This window comes from Protopterus annectens, chromosome 9.part0, assembly GCF_019279795.1.
Source record: "Protopterus annectens isolate FY-2018-M chromosome 9.part0, PAN1.0, whole genome shotgun sequence".
NCBI classification, from domain to species: Eukaryota; Metazoa; Chordata; order Ceratodontiformes; family Protopteridae; genus Protopterus; species Protopterus annectens.
The window spans coordinates 805,160,571-805,176,711 of NC_056743.1; the positions used below are offsets into that span (position 1 = coordinate 805,160,571).

General features: G+C 43.9%; 1 protein-coding gene across 2 annotated transcripts in view; it reads left to right on the forward strand.

Annotated features, from left to right (window-relative positions):
• The window catches only part of TFCP2 (transcription factor CP2), a 1,028,615-nt gene that overhangs the window by 86,787 nt on the left and 925,687 nt on the right, over positions 1 to 16,141 (forward strand). The window contains exon 1 of one of the 2 annotated variants that reach the window (XM_044083451.1): positions 15,481 to 15,620. The exons of the other annotated variant lie outside the window; for it this stretch is intronic. Within the exon in view, the coding sequence (XP_043939386.1) occupies positions 15,496 to 15,620 (125 nt within the window). The 5' untranslated portion in view covers positions 15,481 to 15,495. Of the gene's footprint in view, positions 1 to 15,480; positions 15,621 to 16,141 lie in introns of those variants that run through there. 2 annotated transcript variants of the gene reach the window in all.

The window sequence follows — 16,141 nt, forward strand, 5'->3', positions numbered from 1 at the left end:
TGGAGTTGTGTGGGTCTAGAGAGAGAGGGAGAGTCCAGCTCTTGGTCTGGAGCATGCTTCCTGTGTACTTTTAAGGAAAATTGTGCTTGGTGCTGGGAGCTCCATCTGAAAGCACTGTGTGAATCCTTTTTTTGTTGTTGGTGACTGTCCCTCACTAGAGTCAGTGGTGAGAATTGAGGCTCCTTGATTGCTGGCCCTGAATAGGGACCTGTCACAGAGGGCATCAGATCTTTGTCTATGCAGATTATCCATGCTAGCCAGGCATCTAGCAATTTGGCCCAGTATTACTCTAGAGATATATTTCATCCCATCAGAGAAAAAAAATACTGTGACAGACAAGCTGATCAGGAGCAAGACAGGTAGACAAATGAAATTTGAATGGGGAGGGGGGTGTCTTCCAGGATTTGGTCCAGATGTAGGGAACACCCCAGGTAGATTGTTTGGTTCCATTCACAACAAATAACTGGCAAAATTCTACTTCAGGATTTATTGCAAATAAGCCTGGAAAACAGATGTGTTTTAATTTCCTTGGACAGGGGTGTTGTTTTGTGCCTTTCCACTGATGTCTGGGGTCATTCTGAAGTTTCAGAAGGACTCTCAAACGATCATTGGGCTGGCTGCCTTCTGGCCCAAGCAACAGTGGGTCCCCCTTCTATTGGAAATGGCCAGTGGCAATTACTTCAAACTTCCTCACACAAGACTTGAGTGTGTGATGCTTTTCCAACTCCAATCAGCAACCAACTGCCTAGATGATTGGTGCCAAAACATATTAAGATCCTATTTTCTGAGGGCATCCAGAAGGTATTAAAGGAGGCAAGAAAACCTGCTACTAGAAAATCCTGTATTAATACATGGAAAAGATTGTTTGGTTGGTGCCAAGGAGAAGAATTAGGACCCTTTCAGGACTATTGTTTCTCTGGTTCTACGTTATGCAAGTTACTATCATCTAACCTGTCTTATTCCTCCCTCTATGTTCATCTGTCAGATATTTTGGCATGTCTCTACCCATGTGTCCCTCTTTCCATGCAGTTTTATGTGAAAATGCTTTTGAAAGGGGGGGTCTGTATACCAAGCGTCGTAGGAAACTGGTGGCTTCCCCTTGAGGTCTGCTTGGAAAAATTAACTGTTCCATTTGAACCAGCTCATCGGGTTAACTTGAGATTCTTAAATTGCATAAGTGTTCGTAATTGCTCCAACCTCTGCAAGAAAAGTATCTCGGTTGCAAACTCTTACCAGTCTTATTCCGTTTTCCACAAAGATAGGATTTCCTTAAGAATTTATCTTTCATGTATGCTTAAAGTTGTATCTGAATTTACTTTGAGCCAAACTGTCCATTTCCCTGTCTTCTTTCCAGAACCTAAAAAAAGGGAGAAAGGATACTCCAAATACATTGGATGTTCACTGACTTCTTTGGTACTACCTTGACAGAGCTAAATTGTCTAGAAAATCTGATCAGTTCATTTTTTTTTCTTGTGAAGATGAGAAGAAAGGACAACCAGTGTCAGCAAGGCAATTCAGACAGGGTCAAGGTTCATTCTGCCAAGGCCTTGGCTTCACTTATGGCTTTTTAGGAAGGGTTAGATTCAAAAGCAGCAACTTGGTCCTCGTGTGTACATACACTTAGAGCTGAAAACTAACTTCTTTCTACAGTTCTAGGACAGGCTTTGCTAGGAGCTCTTGGACTCAAAACCTTCCCCCTTCCAGTTAGTATAAGCTATGTCAGTCAAGCATATAACTAAGGCTACTAGAACAGTGATCAAATGATGAACATAGTACAGTTGTGTAAGTAAACTTACCACAACAGTAGATGCTTGAGTGGTCACTACTGCAGTAGCTTCTCCCACCCTCTATCCACTTAAACTCACAAACATTTGTTGCCAGGATGCAGTCCTTTATTCTTAGTTTCCTAGCACTGACATTTTCAGGGCTGTACCCTCTGTTTCAGTTGGCGTGAAAGCTCTGAAGGGCTTGGTGCTCAAATCACTTTCTTCAAGGTGCTCTTGAAGCTTTGGAAGCTGACCACTGTTATATTTTTAGCAGGGTATTACTTCAACAGTGATAATTTAAAGGAGAACCACACCCACAGACTTAGTTTATTTCATCATGGTTTGGTGTTTCCTACGTGTTAACACTACTCTGGGACTATTTACAGGTTTTTAAATATTTTTATATGTAATTTCTGAGTCTGACTACATGGGGTCTGGCATCTTGAAGTAATTCTGGTTGTTTATTCTGCCTCTAGGTATCCCACAATGCAGTGCTTGTCAGATAAAAAAAAATTACATCACACGGGCCTCTTTCTTCCCAAAGCTCCTGTCACTGCATTGATTTTACAAGTATACACTGCTATCTCTCAGTTTTAAGTAACATTTCATGACATTCAGTGACTACTTAAAGCACAAACAGCACGAATGCCACTGAACAGACTTTCAAAGTGCTTTTTACTGCTGCTTCTTTTTAGAATGGCTAAATTGCAGTATTTTGTGAAGCCTGAATTGTACTAGTTTGACTCCTCTCCCATCCCCCATCACACCTAACTTCCTTAGCTGTCAAAGTGCTAAGGGTAATTTGAGCTGTTACCTGCTATGATTGACAGCTCACAGCAGGAGACTTGACTCGTACTGTTTCTTTGTTCTAGCCTTTACTTTCTGTATGGGTAGGGGAAGAACCAGGGAGCTGTAACATTACATCTTGGGTGGGTTTTTAGGACGGTCATGGTGATGTCATTTTGGGGGAGGGAATTGGCCAGAAGACTACCTGTATTCATTAGCCTTGATGACATCAATGAATTGGAGACGGCGGCAAGGTTTTCCAGGGCGGGATAAAAGTTTTTTGAAAGTGAAACTACCACAGTACAGTAAGGCACTGATGTTCTTCGTGTTTCACTGTTGCAGTCATTACACTTGGGTTATCCTGCTGGCAGGCTACCCTCAGTCGGCCTGAATTCCAAAGTCTAGGTCCGGCGTCGGTTGCTGTCGCCTCCTCCCTGTCGTCAGTGCACCAGGGGTATAAAAGATGCAGCCGATGCCATTTTCTTCAGTTTTTCTTGCCTCGTGGTGCCCGAAGCAGAAGCAGTTCGCAAGTGCCAGTCGGCCGACTCCTGAGATTTTCGTGTTCGAATTTCAGATCCGAAATCTTCATTATAAGCTAAGTACCCCGTTGGGGCAAACTTTTTTCTTGCTCCAGACCGATGTCAGAAAAAGTTAATTGTATTTCTTGTGGGAAGCAAATACCTCATAAGGATTTTCATTCTTACTGTATTCCTTGCCTAGGCCCTGACCACGACGTTGCTTGTTGTCTAGTTTTGTGCTAGATTTAAATAGTGCACTGTAAAGCGCCGGTACAATTTTGCTTTTCACTATTTTGGCAGAAGATTTAATTACACAATGCCGTCGGACAGCCAACCGACTACCGCAGTTCACAAGAAACGCAAAGAAAAGGACAGGCATCTGAGGTCTAAAACCGACGAGGCTTCTTCTAAGCCAGTCGCCGGCTCTCAGTGAAGTGCTTTCGCAGCCCCTGACGCCCATTACTTTGGACCCGCAGGCTGCTATAGACTCTCACATGGAGTCGCCTGGGCCGCAGGAAGCCCAAGGTATTGGACCATCAGAATCTGTTCCCTCAGATGGGTCCGGAGCCGCTGAGCAGGCATCGGCTTGTGAGGGTGTTTTCAGACCTACTCAATTGTACATTAAAGCGACTCCAGCTACAAAGTCGAAGACTAAAGCATCTTTAAAGACAAAGAAACAAGTACAACAGCCTCATGGTCAGGCCTCCATGCCCAAAAAAACAGATGCTCAAAATGGTTGAAGACTTAATTACTTTGATCAGGGGTTCCCACCCCCCTCCTGATAAGAGGCCTAGGCAAGAGACAGAATATGAGTCTTCAGATCAGGTTTCCATTTCGTCTGATTCCTCTTCTGATCAGGAATACTCTCTTCCTCCCTATGAGGATTCTGATGCTGGACAAATCTATCTCTTCAGCCTCTCCTCCTGAGGATTACTCTTTTGGGGAAACCTTGCATACCATGAGGGAACATTTCCACTGGGAGAGCCAAGATTATTCAGAATCTAAGAAAAGGCTCAGACTTCCTTTTACTCCCACAACACAGGCCCCTAGCTATTCCGCCTGTGTTAGACATTGTAGATGATGTATTTTCAGAGTCCAGTCTGACCCCTGACTCCTTACCTCCAGCTCCTGTTAAGCCGGGCAGGTACTACAGGGTTCCTGACTCTCATAAATTCCTTTTCAAAATCCTGCTGCTGACCCAGACACTATCTCTCAGACCCCCAGAGGGGTCAAGGCAGCCACTGCAAAAACCCCCTACCCCCTCTGACAGGGATTCTAGGGCATTAGACAGATGGGGAAAGAAGATTTACACCTCTGCTGTCCTGGCTATAAGGGCTTTAAATTGTCAGTTTCATATGCTCAAATATCAGCAATATTTTATGTCACTGCTTAAACAGAAAATGTTGATAAATTCTGAAGGTGCAGAAAACAAAGAAATGCAGGATTTATTGCATGCAGCTGAGCAAGTTGGAAAGCATACTTTGCAATGTGGTTTTGATTCTTTGGAGGCCTTCTGCAGGGCTGCTGTCACGTGTTCTGTCATTAGGAGGCATGCTTGGTTAAAGGAACAAAATCTACCAGATCATGTTAAAGCAAAATTATTAGTTGCTCCATTACAGCATGATACTTTGTTTGGTGTTAAAGTAGAAGAGGTGTTAAATAAAATGGAGGACAAAGCTAAATCTATGCAAACAGTCAAGGATTTATTACAGGTACAGCCTCCAAGATTTAGCAGACACTGGCCTACAAAGAATTGGTCCTTTCCAGTGTCAGACAGACCACAAAGGGGCAGATACAGACGCCCAAGAGGCAAATCACATCCCCAAGGTTCATACAGGTCTAAACAATGGGGTGCTTCTACCTCCAAAAGTGGAGAAGACAATTCACAGCCTTACAGGAAACAGTCCCAATGACTTCCCCCTGCCTGCGCCAAGCACTTATCTTCTGGCAGCACCTTTAGGGGGAAAACTAGCACTTTTTTCTCAAAATTGGCACATAACCCAGGACAAATGGGTCTTAGACATAAGTGTCACAGGGCTACAAGTTTCACTTTCATACCCTGCCGAGGGCAGATGATTAGCCAGACCTACCAAAAAAACAATGGGCAGAGGCACAAAAACAAGTCTCATCCCTCATTAGAGACGAGGGCCATTCAACAAGTACCAGAACAAGAGCAGGGACAAGGATTTTATTCAAGACTGTTCTTGGTACCCAGAAAGGACAAAGCCTGGAGACAGATACTGGACCTATCTATTCTAAACACATATCTGGATATACCAAAATTCAAGATGTTGACCTTACAGCAGCTTCTGCCCATGCTGGGCAAGAAGGCTTGGCTTGTGACTTTAGACCTAAAAGAGGCATACCTGCATGTCCCAATTAGACAAACATGCAGAAGATACCTCTGATTCAAAGCTGGCTTAATGTACATATCAATTCTCTGCACTGCCCTTTGGCTTGTCTACTGCGCCCAGGGTCTTCACAAAGTGCCTGGCACCAGTAATTGCATTCTGCAGACAAAGGGGAATGCAAGTATATCCTTACTTGGACGACTGCCTCATACAAGCAGAGAACAAGGACATTCTACTACAGCATCTGGCGTTTAAGAGATTACTACCATGCCTAGGGTACACAGTCAACGAACAGAAATCAAAACTAGTAACCTCTTAAGAGATAATATTCCTGGGTGCAAGCTTAAATACAACTGCCCAGATGGCTTATCTCACGCCAGACAAACAAAGGCAACTGACTACCTATTTCAAACTATTGGCAACAAAGGCCCAGATGTCACATGCCATGACAGGACAGGATTTCTCAGATTCAAGAAAAGGGCTAGGACTTTTCTGCACTTACCACAACATAGGCCCTTAGCTATTCCTCCTGTTTTGCTTGTGGATGATGTGCATTTAATGATGTCTGCACTGCTCCTGATTCTGTACAGCAGCCCCTGCCAAACCTCCATGATTGGGGTTATGACCAGATTCACCTCCCCACCACCATCCCCAACCCCGGACCCGACCAAACTATTTCCAGGGGGGCCAGGGCAGTCGACCGACCTCTCAACAAAAACCCTACCTAAAGGGAAAGAAGGTGGGTTAGACAGATGGAAAATGGGAAAAAAAGTCTGCACTACTCTCTCTCAGCTGTATTTAAACTGTCAGTTTGTTTTGATCACATACCAAGAGTTTATGTTTATGCAGTTAACGCTAAAACTAAAACTATCCTCTGATGACTCTATAGATAAATATGTAATGAAATGATGAAATAATATACAACAGGTTAGCAACCATTCTTTAAAATGTGGCTATGATGCACTAGGTAGCCATTTCATTTAGATCCATGACTGGCACAGTGATAAGACATGCATGGTTGAAAGAGTTCACCGATCTGTACAAACAGTTAAAGATTTTCTTACAAGCCTCCCCCCAAGGTTGGCAGGAACTGGTACGCCAAAAATTGGTCCTCCCTGTGACTCACAAGATCCCAAAGGGCAGGAATAGACGCTCCAGAGAGAAATCAATCCAGAGGAGGTGCCTACGCCATGATGATACAACCAGAATCAACAAACAGTCATGTGGTAACATCAACAAACAGGCCCATGCTCATTGGACCCCTATGCAGCAGCACTGACTTTGGAACTTTGAACCTGGCACTCCACAATATTTGTCCAGTTACAGGCAACGGCAGAGCGGGAAGGAGAACACTCTAGTGTTGCTGAGAAGCAGAACCACCTACACCCGACACGAATGGAACCTACACATCTTCAAGACCATCATGCCACAAAGGAAATGGGGAATGCCACAGATAGATCTGTTAACCTTCCCAAACTCAACTCAAAAATTCCAAAATTCTGCTGAGGACCCCACTTGCATGGAAGGTAGATTCGGGTCTCTTCATACATGGAAAAGGTCTGACAGCATATGCATTCCACCTCTTCCTTGATACACAGGTATTACTAAAAATCAGGAGAGGGTCCCCCAAGGATAATGATAGTACCGAAAACTGGCATTGACACTGGTACCCATTGCAGCACCGGAGCATACTAGGAGAAATGTGGTCCAATACCCTAATGCCTTTGATGTTAGCTCAAATTCAACTACAGCATCATGCATCCAAACCTAAAAAACTTTGCCTGACTGCATGGAACATCACATAGCAGCAACTAATCCAGATCTTTCCGCATACATTTGCTACATTTTACCTCTGTATTCCAGATTCCAGATCCCGAGCAGGGTGCTGTACTGCAAGGGAAGGGAACCACACCAACCCATAATTTTTTTCCCTCCCTCCCCTAGTTGGCTATGGTATTCTACAGTTAGTTATGACCGCAGCTGCATCATGAAGGACATAGTACAGTTTTGTACCTACCATAAATGTAGAACTGGAAGATGCTATCCAGTTCGGACACATACATTATGGGTAGGTTAAAAAAACTGTACTTTATCTGCATGAAAAATTCTGCAGGCTTTGGGCTTCATGGCATCCTGCATTCTACTAATTCCATATGCAAAACTGCATATGAGAACTTCACTGTTACCTAAAAAATGTTTGGACTCCGCATTGCCACAGCATGGAAACAGTAATTACTCTCATTCCCTGCCTGCAACAGGAGTTCTGATAGTGGGCGAAGGCCTGTCACCAGAACAAGGGACAGCCGTTCACCTTACCCCCAGCCAGGCAGACATTGACAACAGATGCATCAGATTATGTCTGGGGGGCACACATGGCAGGAAGATGTATTCAAGGCACATGGTCTGCCAACCAAATGCATCTAGATATCAAGTCAAAAAGGGATGCTAGCTGTTCAGAATGCCCTGACAGCCCTCAAGGACCTACTTCATCCAGGACAACTGCTGATAGACAATACCACGGTCATGTGGTATATAAACAAGCAGGGAGGCACTCATTCTTACCCCCCTATGCAGACTAGCCATGACTTTGTGGGACACAGCATTGACTTACCAAGTACATCTGCAGGCACAATTCCTGCCAGGAAAGATAAATACTCTGGCAGAGGAACTAAGCAGAAACCTCATGGATCCCCAGGAGACAACAGAAGCCAAAAATGATACTGATTGCCCCAGTCTGGCCCAGCCAGTACTGGTATCCAATCCTAAGGAACTTGTCTCAATGCCCAGCCTGGACCTTACCTCACATATCTCACCTACTGTCCCAACAAAACAATCGGATCCTGCGCAGTCAACTCAAGACCTTAAATCTGGCAGCATGGCGGATAATGTAGTCACACAAAACACACCTCTCACTAAAGCCATGCTTTGGAGGATTTCACTAGTGCTCTTATTTGCTATGCTTGTTCAGGCTAAGGAGAAATTGCTTCCAGTTGGGCATCTGTTCCTTCTTCGACCTGGACAGCAGTATTTTCCTTTTATTGCAGATGTCCACCAGACAGGCTTACTCTTCCTTGCGGAGTATGATTTCGTCCTGTCTAGTCTTCCTGATTCTATGCATCTATATAAATGCTTGTAGAGTACTTTGGTGTAGATTTGGACATTGGTGCCAGTTCCTATCGAGTGGGAGGGGGCTGTGAAGCTGTTTATACCATCCTTCAGGAGGTTGTAATTGGCTTCGGAGAAGTTTTTTTTGTTTGACCCTAGCTAGAAGGGGGGTCGGGAGAGATGGCAACTTTTGAAAGTGACAGCTTTATGGTTGGGTCTTACCAGGGAGGATGATACTGTAGGGATGCTGCAGTGGTTACTCATGTTTGTTAATACCAAGTCCAGGGTATTATCACCTCTTGTGGGGGTACTGAGTAGCTGTTCCAAGGTGTTTGCATTGACAAAATCGAGAAATCTCTGGGCATTTGTGTTCTAGCATGAGTAGTTCTTCTAATCTATGTTTTGATAGTTAGCCCAGGATTAGGGTAAAGGGTTGAATCTTAATAGATTCAAAGAGGTCCAGATAGGCAGAGTGGGCATCTTAAGTCAAATTTGGGGTCCTCTAACTAGCTGTGATTTGAATAGGGGGGGTCTTGTCAATGTTTGAATCTTGATGGATTCAGAGAGATTCAGATAGGCAGAGTAGGCATCTTAAGTCAAATTTGGGGGCCTGTAACTAGCTGTGATTTGAAGAGGGGTCTTGTCAATGGTTAACTGCACCTGGAGTATGTCCTGCATCATACTGACTGACCAGCCTGGAGGGGTGTGTATGTCTTTAATATATATTCAAACACCACCTCCTTTGGCTTTGCTACCCACAGTTTGGGGTCTAACTGTATGCTGGGATGTTAGGTTGGGGTGCTCCACAGCTTTGAACCAGGTTTATGTGACTGTGCAAATGTCAGCATCTTCCATGCTTAAGAATGCTTGCAATGAGTGCAGTTTCATGTTTAGACTTCTAGTGTTTAGCAGCATGGTCTTTAATTTGTATTCTGTTGAAATTTTTATGTTGGTAGTTTTGACCTCATCACTTTTCCTAAAAAAAAAAAGGCACTATGGGGGAGGCAAAAGCCTTTGCCAGAAGTCTTGAGCCCAAGTTGAGACAGATGCAGGCCATCTCTAGTAAAGCATTGTGGTCTGTCAATCATATCTTCCCAGGCTTTCAGGTAGTGGATCCCTTTGGAATGACACCAGAAACTAAGCCAGTTGTTAGTTATTCCTTTTGTGTTTGTATTGCGGCATTTCTAATATGCTTTAATGTCAGGCTGGAGTGAGGGCAAGGGGTGGCCATTTATAGACAGGGGACTGTAATTGTGATCCAAGGAGTGACAACAGTTTAAATATTCTTTGAGGAATGTATGCCAGATGTTCATCGTGTTACACTGCTGCAGTCATTACACTTGGGTTATCCTGCCGTCAGGTGGTTCCCCAGTCAGCCTGAGTTCCAAAGTCTTGGTCCGGCGTCGGTTGCTGTCGCCTCTTCCCTGACGTCAGTGCGAGAGGGGTATATAAGATGCAGCCAACGCCATTTTCTTCAGTCTTTCTTGCCGTGTGGTGCCCGAAGCAAAAGCAGTTCGCAAGTACCGGTCGGCCGTCTCCTGAGATTTTCATTCAGAATCCAGAACCGAAGTCTTCTACAAAGCTAAGTACCCCGTTGGGGAAACTTTTTCTTGCCTCAGACTGATGTCAGTAAAAGTTAATAACTGTATTTCTTGTGGGAAGCAAATACCTCATAAGGATTTCCATTCTTATTGTATCCCATGCCTAGGCCCAGACAACAACGTCACTGGTTGTCGGTTTTGTGCTAGGTTTAACAAGCGCACTATTAAACATCGGTTTGATTTTGCCCGACATTATTTTGGTAGAAAATTCAATTATACCATGCCGTCGGAACTTTCGATGACAGGAATACATAAAAAGCGCAAAGACCAGGATAGGCATCCGAGGCCCAAAACTGACGACGAAGCCTCTTCTAGGCCAGTTGCTGGTTCTCGGGTTTTCAGCGAGGTGCCTTCGCAGCCCCTGACTACCTCTTCTGTAGAAACACAGGCCGCCTCTGACTCCCACGTGGAGATGGCTGGGCCTTCGGATGCACAAGTTATTCAGCCTACCAAAACTAACCCTTCAGGGGGATCCGGAGTAGCTGAACTACCTACCCGCAGCTTCAGAAGGTGTTTTCAGACCTACTCAGTTAAGCATTAAACCCTCTGCTAAGTCTAAACCACCTTTAAAATCAAAGAAACAAAAACAGCATTTTCCAGCACAGGCCTCCATGCCTAAGAAACAAATGCTCAAAATGTCCGAAGACCTAATCACTGTGATCAGGGGGTCCCATCCCCCTCCTGATAAAAGGCCAGGGCTAGACAGGATGCAGACTATGACTCATCCGACCAGGTGTCCATCTCTTCAGATTCATCCTCAGACCTAGGATATTCTTTACCCCCTTATGAGGATTCTGATGCTGAGGAGTCAATTCCATCAGCCTCTCCACCTAGGACTACTCCTTTGGGGAAACCTTGCATACCATGAGGGAGCATTTCCATTGGGAAGGCCAGGATTACTCAGAATCCAAGAAAAGGCTCAGAGACTTCCTTTTTATTACCTCAACACAGACCCCCTGCTATTCCGCCAGTGTTAGATACTGTGGATGATGTGTATACTGAATCCAGCTTAAATCCTGATTCCTTACCTCCAGCCCCAGTTAAACCTGACAGATACTACAGAGTCCCTGACTCTCTCAAATTTCTGTACAAAAGCCCTGTTGCTGACCCTGAAACTATTTCTCAGGGACCCAAAGGGGTTAAGGCCTCATCGGCCAAGAATCCAGTACCCTCTGACGGAGATTCCAGAGCATTAGACAGATGGGGAAAGAAAGTATATACATCTGCAACTTTAGCAACGAGAGCCTTAAATTGCCAGTTTCACATGCTAAAATATCAGCAATTTTTACTGTCTCAGTTGAAACAAAAAATGCTTCCAGATTCAGATGATCCTACTTTTAAAGAAATGCAGGATTTATTGCATGCAGCTGAACAGGTGGGAAAACATACTTTGCAATGTGGTTTTGATTCTTGAGGCCTCCTGTAGAGCAGCAGTTACAGGCTCTGTCATTAGAAGACATGTTTGGTTAAAAGAACATATGTTACCAGATCATGTTAAAGCAAAATTATTGGATGCACCTTTGCAGCAGGATGTGTTATTTGGAGTTAAGGCAGAAGAGGTATTAAAGAAAATGGAGGATAAGGCAAAATCTATGCAAATGGTGAAGGATTTCTTACAGGTTCAGCCTCCTAGATTTAGTAGAAATTGGCTAACTAAGAATTGGTCCTTTCCGGTTACAGACAGACCTCAAAGGGGCAGATACAGACGTCCAAGAGGTAGAGGTCAACCACAAGGTCCTTACAGGCCTCGACAATGGGTTGCATCAGGCCAGAAAGAAGGGTAAGACTGGGCCCCAACCATATAAAAAGCAGTCCCAATGACTTCCCACTACAGCTGCCAAACAACTCTCTGTTGGCAGCCCCCTTGGGAGGAAAACTGGCACTTTCTATCACAATTGGCATATGATCACTAAAGACAAATTGGTTCTCAACATTGTATCTCAAGGTTACAGGTTCCACTTTCACACTCTGCCAAGGTTAAAAGGAATGCCAAATCTGCCACCAAATCAATGGGCAGAGGCTCAAAAACAAATTACAGCACTCATTGATATGAGAGCTATTCAAAAGGTACCACCACAGGAGCAAGGACAAGGATTTTACTCAAGACTCTTTCTGGTCCCCAGAAAGGACAAAGCCTGGAGGCCCATTTTGAATCTTTCTTCTCTAAACACTTACCTGGATGTTCCAAAATTCAATATGTTGACACCACAGCAGCTTCTTCCCATGCTGGGCAAGAAAGCTTGGCTTGTGACATTGGACCTCAAGGAGGCATACCTGCATGTCCCTATCAGTCAAAACTGCAGAAGATACCTCAGATTCATAGCTGGTTCAATGCACGATCAATTCTCTGCACTGCCCTTTGGCTTATCTACTGCGCCCAGGGTCTTCACAAAGTGCCTGGCACCAGTAATTGCATTTTGCAGACAGGAATTCAAATTTATCTGTACCTGGACGACTGCCTGATTCAAATGGAGAGCATTTAAAGTTGCCTGGGGTACACAGTAAATGAAAAGAAATCAAAACTAGTACCCTCACAAGAGATAACATTCCTGGGTGCCAGCTTGAACACAATGGCCCAGATGGCTTATCTCACGCCAGACAAGCAAGGACAACTGAACACAGCTGTAAACTGTCAAGTTCATCTGCAAGCACAATTCTGCCAGGAGAGAAAAACACACTGGCAGACGACTTAAGCAGAAACATCATGGATCCCCACGAATGGGAATTGAATTCACAAATATTCAGAATGACAACACAGAAGTGGTGGAGCCCGGACATAGATCTGTTTGCATCCCCAGTGAACTGCCAGCTACAGAAATTCTGCACAAGGAGTTACCATCCACAAGCATGGAAAGTGGATGCCCTCTCATTCAGCTGGAAAAACCTACAAGTATACGCTTTCCCACCACTACCTCTCCTGCCAAAGGTACTCATAAAAGCCAGGCAAGAAGAGCCAAAGATGATCCTGATTGCACCAGACTGGCCACGCCAGCACTGGTACCCAATCTTAAAGAACTTAGCACAAGGACCACCCTGGATTTTGCCTCAAATCCTACATCTGCTGACTCAGCACAACAAACGGATACTACACAGCCAGCTAAAGACCTTAAACCTAGCTGCATGGAAGATTCCTTAGTCAAGCAAGCAATGCCGCTCTCCAAAGCTGTTATGGATGTCATTCTAGAGGCCAGAAGGCCTAGTACCAGGAAAGCCTATTCGGATAAATGGAAGAGATTCTGTGCCTGGAACCAAGCTCACAGCCTTGACCTTCATGTCCCAAACATTCCTCAGATACTACAATATTTAACTGAGATGCTGGACAAAGGCCTCTCCTTCTCATCCATCAAGATCCACGCCTCTGCCATTTCTGCTCATTACAGCATGGATCCACCAATTTTCTCTAATCCTTTGCTAAGACAGTACCTCAGAGGGGCTAAAAACATAAGACCGCCCCATAGAGCTCCTACTCCAACTTGGGACCTCAACTTTGTTTTGGAAAAATTAACTTTACCTCCTTTTGAGCCAGCTAACACATCAGAATTAAAATATATCTCTTGGAAAACTGCTCTGCTGCTGGCAATAACATCAGCACGAAGAGTTTCAGAATTACAGGCACTAATGGCAGTGGAACCTTTCCTCATTTTCCACCAGGACAGGGTGTCTTTAAGAACTAACCCTACATTTATGCCAAAGGTGGTATCCAGTGTGGCTCTAAACCAAACTATTCATTTGCCAACTTTTTCCAAAACCACAGAATAAGGGAGAGAGACACTACTGCATTCCTTGGACATTCACAGGCAGTTACGCTTCTATTTGAACAAAACCAAAGCTTTCAGAAAATCTGAGCGATTATTGGTAGCATATGCTGCAGGAGCACAGGGAAAAGCCATTTCAAAACAGACTATTTCAAAATGGATAGGACATTTTGTATACGTTTCTGGTATACACACCATGGGAAACCTGTACCTAGCAGCATTAGATCTCGCTTCACCAGGGCAACAGCCACTTCAGCTGCCTACCTCAGAGGAGTACCTACCAAGGATATTTTGGAAGCAGCAACTTGGAGTTCTGTACATACCTTCACCAAGCATTACCATCTGCCTCTATACTCTAAATCCAGAGCTGGCTTCGCCACTGCAGTGCTGCAGGGCCTTATAGCCACCCCTAATGCCTTATAGAACCAGCCACCCTACCTCAGCTTTGGGATTCTACCCAAGTGTAATGACTGCAGCAGTGTAACACGATGAACATAGTACAGTTTTGTACCTACCATAAATGTAGATGTTCAAGTGTAAACACTGCTGCAGTCCAGGTTACCCTCCCTCCTTCCCCTCTTACTTGCTGGTACGTACCTATGCCTTCTACCCTTTACTACCTATGGGGAGTATTTTCTGGTAACTGAAAGTTGTTTGCTTTTCTTATGTATGTTTTATTAGCAATTTGAATTGCCTACCTATTTGGGGGCACCTGGCATCTGGGGCAAGAAAAACTGAAGAAAATGGTGTTGGCTGCATCTTGTATACCCTGTCGCACTGACGTCAGGGAGGACACGACAGCAACCAACGCCAGACCAAGACTTTGGAACTCAGGCCGACTGGGGAACCACCTGACGGCAGGATAACCCAAGTGTAATGACTGCAGCAGTGTATACACTCTAACATCTACATTTATGGTAGGTACAAAACTGTACTTTCTGAGATTGTGTTATATTTGAGTATCCCACATACTTTGAGGTACAGTTGTGTTGGAGTTGGTGTACATAAGTAGAGGTGTGAAGGATATGGGTGGGGGGGTACAAAGCTTTAAAATGGTAATAGAAACTTCTGAAATTTGTGTTTTGGTCTGAATTGCAGTTTAATGGTCAAAATGTCAGGACTTTCAGTATTTGATCTTATCCTTCTGATGGGGAACAAAGAACAAGGGTGATGCATACAGTATTCTGCTGTTACAGTGACTGCTTTACACTGTTATCCTTACTAAGTTAATTTTTTTACTTAGTTGTGTATTATCTGTGTAATATGTTTCATTTTGGGATACATGTTGAATGCTTGTGGACAGAAATTGTGATCCTTGGTACTGTGAAGAAACTAAGTACAGATATGGCAGCATGTATTGTATCTCTGAGATCGTGGCATATTTGGTGTATTCCCTTTTACTCCCAGGTGCAGCAGTCTTAAAATTAGTGTGCTGTATAGGAGTAGCAGAGGTGTAGAGGCACAATGTGCGTGCATTTCATGGAGTTTCATAATTCACTGTTTTGCTTGACTTACTCAGGGATCTTCTGTTTGCAGGAATGATGTGAGCATAGGATATGGATTATTCTACAAGGCATATAAACTGCATTCCTCCCACTGTGGTTTTTTAGTGTATGGATAGTCCATGGTTGTACATTAGTTCTGAAATATGGAAGAGGGGCTGTTTTTTGAGACCTGTCCTCATCCTGCTGAAGAATATCATCAAAAAAGTGAGGAATCATGCAGCGGGAAATGATAGGTATGATATATTGTTCCTTCATGCAGGCATATTTTGACTTGGATGTGGAGTTTTAGTGGATGATAGTGTGAGAGTACTTTAGGTTCTTAAGGGTGGGGAAGGGGAAATATGACAGTCATTCTTATGCTGAAGAATTGTTTTACAATGCTTACTGGAACATGACATACACACAGAATGTATATTGGAGCAGTCCGAACTATAACTTTAATAGAAAAAAAAAACACTGGAAGCTAATCTTGTTTGGAAAGATTTGTAATAGGGGCATCTTCCCACATTGCAATGGGAATAACTTAAAACAATTTTTTTTTTTTTTAAATCAATGTTTGGACTTTGGCACTTCAATAAACACTACAAAGGTAAATACTCTGATCTGTGTGGCTTGCCAGCACCATTATTTTGCTTAGTCTTAGAAATGCTTGCAATGATGTCCTGCTTGCATTAGTTTTGCTGTTAGTACTTGTTGCTACCTATTTACCTTTGAAGTATATTCTGGGAAATGACCGACACAGAATGGTAAAGGC